At 46.6% G+C, this 4,596-nt stretch overlaps 1 protein-coding gene across 6 annotated transcripts in view; it reads right to left on the bottom strand.

Annotated features, from left to right (window-relative positions):
• The window catches only part of RFX2 (regulatory factor X2), a 121,166-nt gene that overhangs the window by 43,682 nt on the left and 72,888 nt on the right, over positions 1–4,596 (bottom strand). For all 6 annotated transcript variants that reach the window (XM_032252104.1, XM_032252108.1, XM_032252109.1 and 3 more), the window contains one exon: positions 3,249–3,510. In XM_032252104.1, the coding sequence (XP_032107995.1) occupies positions 3,249–3,510 (262 nt within the window). The remainder of the gene's footprint in view (positions 1–3,248; positions 3,511–4,596) is intronic.

Here is a 4,596-nt window from a genome sequence, read left to right as displayed (position 1 = left end):
CAAAAAAAAAAAAAAAAAAAAAAAAGAAATGAACAGTTGGAAACAGAAATGTAAAGATCAGTGCCAAAAAAACCCCACAATGCCATTTACAGTAGCTCTCCAAACAAGAAATACTTTGGTATAAATCTAACAAAACATATACAAAATTTTGGATAAGTTACAAAATGCTGACAAAAGAAATCAAAGAAGATCTAAACAAATGGGGAAAATGTACCATGTTCATGGATTGGAAGACTCAACATAGTAAAGATGTCAATTCTCCCCAAATTGGTTTAGTGCAAATTAATCAAAATCTCAGTAGGATTTTTTTGTAGATATAGATAAACTGATCTAAACTTATATAGAAACTTTAAGTTTATATAAATAGCCAACACAATACGGAAGAATAAAGTGGAAGGAACCATTCTATTCAATTTTAAGACTTACTAAGGCCAGGCGTGGTGGCTCACGCTTGTAATCCCAGCACTTTGGGAGGCCGAGGCAGGTGGAACATGAGGTCAAGAGATCGAGACCATCCTGGTCAACATGGTGAAACCCCGTCTCTACTAAAAATACAAAAAAATTAGCTGGGCATGGTGACGCACACCTGTAGTCCCAGCGACTCGGGAGGCTGAGGCAGGAGAATTGCTTGAACCCAGGAGGCAGAGGTTGCAGTGAGCTGAGATCGCGTCATTGTACTCCAGCCTGGGTAACAAGAGTAAAACTCCACCTCAAAAAAAAAAAAAAAAGACTTACTATAAAGCTATACTGTAATTAAGACTATGCTATTTGTAAAGGGATAGGCAGACAGCCCAATGGAACGGAATAGACCCACACACATATGGCCAACTGATTTTTGACAAAGGTGTTAAAGCAACCCAATGGAGAAAGTGCAGTCTGTTTAACAACAAATGAGGCTAGAACAACATTTTGTTTCGTATGCCAAAAAAACAAACCTCAACTTAAACTTTACATCTTATACAAACTTAAATTGACAGGAAACAGATCTAAATGTAAAATGTAAAACTATGGTCAGGCATGGTGGCTCACGCCTGTAATTCCAGTACTTTGGGAGGCCGAGGCAGTGGATCACTTGAGGTCAGGAGTTTGAGACCAGCCTGGCCAAGATGGTGAAAACCCGTCTCTACCGAAAATACAAAAATTAGCTGGGTGTGGTGGCCAGTGCCTGTAATCCCCGCTACTTGGGAGGCTGAGGCAGGAGAATCACTTGAACCCGGGAGGTGGAGGTTGCAGTGAGCCAAGATGGCACCACTGCGCTCCAGCCTGGGCGACAGAGCAAGACTTTGTCTCAAAAAAACAAAAATAAAAACCCCAAAACAAAAGTAAAACTATAAAACTTTTTAAAGAAAACAGGAGAAAATCCTCATGACGTGCAAATAGGCAGAGTTCTTTTTTTTTTTGGAGATGGAGTTTCGCTCTTGTTACCCAGGCTGGAGTGCAATGGCACGATCTCAGCTCACCGCAACCTCCGCCTCCTGGGTTCAGGCAATTCTCCTGCCTCAGCCTCCTGAGTAGCTGGGACTACAGGCATGCGCCACCATGCCCAGCTAATTTTTTTTTTTTAGTTTTAGTAGAGACGGGGTTTCACCATGTTGACCAGGATGGTCTCGATCTCTTGACCTCGTGATCTACCCGCCTCGGCCTCCCAAAGTGCTGGGATTACAGGCGTGAGCCACCGTGCCCGGCCAAGCAAAGAGTTCTTAGACATGACATGGAAAGCATGAGCCAAAAAAGAAAAATTGATAAACTGAATTTGACCAAAATTAAAAGAAATTTTTTTTTCGCTGCAAAGGACACTCTTTAGAGAATGAAAAGACACACTAAAGACTGAGGAAATATTTGCAAGTCACATATCTGACAACAGACTTGTATCCTGCATATATAAAGAATTCTCAAAACTCAACTATAAGAAAACATCCAACCTAGTTAAAAAAGCAGCAAATAGCTTGAACTGACACCTCACCAGAGCATCTACCAAAGGGACATACGCACATGAAAAGCTGCTTCCCATTATTAACTATAAAGAAAATGTGAGTTGTGACCACGGTGAGGTACCAACACACATCTATCACAATGGCCAAAACCAAGAACACCAGCAACATCAAATGCTGACGGAGTGGAGCAACAGGAACTCCTGTATGTTGCTGGTGGGAATGCAAAACGGTACAACCACTTGGCAACACTGGTGGTTTCTGCCAAAGTTAAACATGTACATTCTGTCTGAGCCAGCAGCAATTCCACTTGTAGGTATATATCCAAAAGAAGGGGAAACATATGTCCTTACAAAAGCTTGCACATGAATACTTAGAGCTTCTTTATTCATAATTGCCCCAAATTGGAAACCATCCAAATGGCCCTTAACTAGTGAATGAATAAGCACATTGCGGTATAATAGAATATTACTCGGTAACAAAGAAAGCAACTCGGATTCATGCAACAACTTGACAGAATCTCGAAGGCACCAGAATGAGTAAAAGAAACCAGTCTCAGAAGGTCACAATCTGCATGATTCCATTTATACAACGTGCTGGTAAAGATGAAACTACAGCAACAGGGAACAGATCAGCGGGTGGGGATGCGGGGAGGTTGTGACCATCAAGAAACACCACGAAGGGCTTTTCAGGGCATTGCAGTTCTGCGGCGTCCTGATTGTATACAAATCTACTTATGTCAAAACTCATAAGGCTGGACACCAAAAAGCCGATTTTACTTTGAGTTAATTTAAGAAGGAAAATAAAAGTAAACATGGAAAATCGAGTTTGAAACGTGGAGACTTCGGAAGAGCGGTTAAGTAGTTATTTTGCACATGAGCATGGCAGTGAGAACTCGGCAGGGGCTGCAGGGAAACGTCCCCGCTCCATCAGTCCAGGTGTCTCGTGGATGGACTGATCCACGCCACTAAGAGGTTGATATTAACAACGATAACAATAATGACAACAGCAAAGGCAGCTGCAGCATCGACCAGTGGAGAGATGCCTGATGCATTCCCTTTTCACAACAGCCCATGACGCATGGCTTGTCCTCCTCTTTATACCCATGGCGAACCGAAGTTCAAACAGCTCTGCAGGCCAGCCTAGGGTTGGGTGGTCCCTCTGAGGCTGGCCTGACTCCATCAAGGGGCCACCTGGGCCCAGAGCAGACGACAGCCCTCTCCGGGCCTCCGGCTGCCTCTTACTCACCGTCCCTGCCGCCGCTGCTGCGAGAATAGTCATGGCCTACCCTGCTGGCCCCGAGAGCCTCCTACATACCGTGGCTGGAGATGACCGGGAGGTGTGGGCCAGGGAGTGTCTGGTGCTGTCCATCCCCCCGTGGATGAGATAGGCTCCTGTGCTGGAGACGATGGGGCTCCCCCCGACATCCATGGTGATGCCCACCATGCTGTGGGAGGGGACCGCTGGCGGGGACGAGGCTGCCACGGTCACCTGGGCACCGCCCGACGTCTCGAAGTAAGAAGCCGCGCTGCTGGGGGCGTACATCTGAGGCTCGGGGTTGTAGGTGTAAGCCGTTCGTCTATGAGAAAGAGAGAAGTCACGCATGAGATGCTGTCCCATTTAAACGTCTTGTCTGAGTTCATGGATACCCAAACATCATGTAAAAGTGGCAGCCCCGAGAGAGCAACATATGGAGCAATTTCGGACGTGGCATATGACATTCAAACACGGTGCAAGTTCAGAACCTTCATGTCAGGAAATCTTCAGGACCACAGGCTGGCTCATCAGGACTCACCACTTGAAAATTCTAGGCCAGGTGTGGTAGCTCATGCCTCTAATCCCAGCACTTTGGGAGGCTAAGATGGGAAAATTGCTTGAGGCCAGAAGCTTGAGACCAGCCTGGGCACATAGAGAGAACCTGTCTCTACAAAAAACAAAAGATTTAGCCAGGAGTGGTGGTGCGCACCTGTGGTCCCAGCTACTCAGGACGCTGAGGTGGAGGACTGCTTGAGCCCAGGACTTTGAGGCTGCAGTGGGCTGTGACTGCACCTTTGTACTTTAGCCTGAGCAACAAAGCAAGACCCTGTCTCTTAAAAAAAACAAAGATAAAGCTGAAAATTCTAAGTAGATATATGGGTCCCATGAGGGAGCTCCTGCATGGAGATGGAGCAGTTCTGTATCTTGACGGTGGTGTTGTTACACAAATCTACACGTGGGCTGAAAATGCACAGAAATAGATACACACACACATGCAAGCCCTCACAAATGAACCTGCAAAGCCACATGTACTCCATGTGCAAGCACACACACAAATGCATGTGCACAAAGACTGGTAGAACTGAGTAAGGGCTGGGTAAGGCTAGGTAACAGTTTTACCCCACGTCAATTTCCAGGGTTTTTGTTTGTCTTTCTGAGACAGGCTCTCCTTCTACAGTCCAGCCTGGAGTGCAGTGGCGAAACCATAGCTCACGCAGCCTCAGCCTCCTGAGGGCAAGTGATCCTCCTGCTTCAGCCTGGGATTACAGGTGTGCACCACAGCAGCGGCCGGGGTTACGGGCGTGCACCAGCACAGCGGCTGCAGTTACGGGCATGCGCCACCACAGGTGCTGGGGTTACGGGCGTGCACCACCACAGCAGCTGGGGTTATGGGCGTGCACCACCACAG

The sequence above is a fragment of the Sapajus apella genome, unplaced genomic scaffold (genome assembly GCF_009761245.1).
Source record: "Sapajus apella isolate SASKATOON/1434 unplaced genomic scaffold, GSC_monkey_1.0 scaffold77, whole genome shotgun sequence".
NCBI lineage: Eukaryota > Metazoa > Chordata > Mammalia > Primates > Cebidae > Sapajus > Sapajus apella.
The sequence above is the reverse complement of the archived record's forward strand: the minus strand, read 5'-3'. Positions and strand labels throughout refer to the sequence as shown.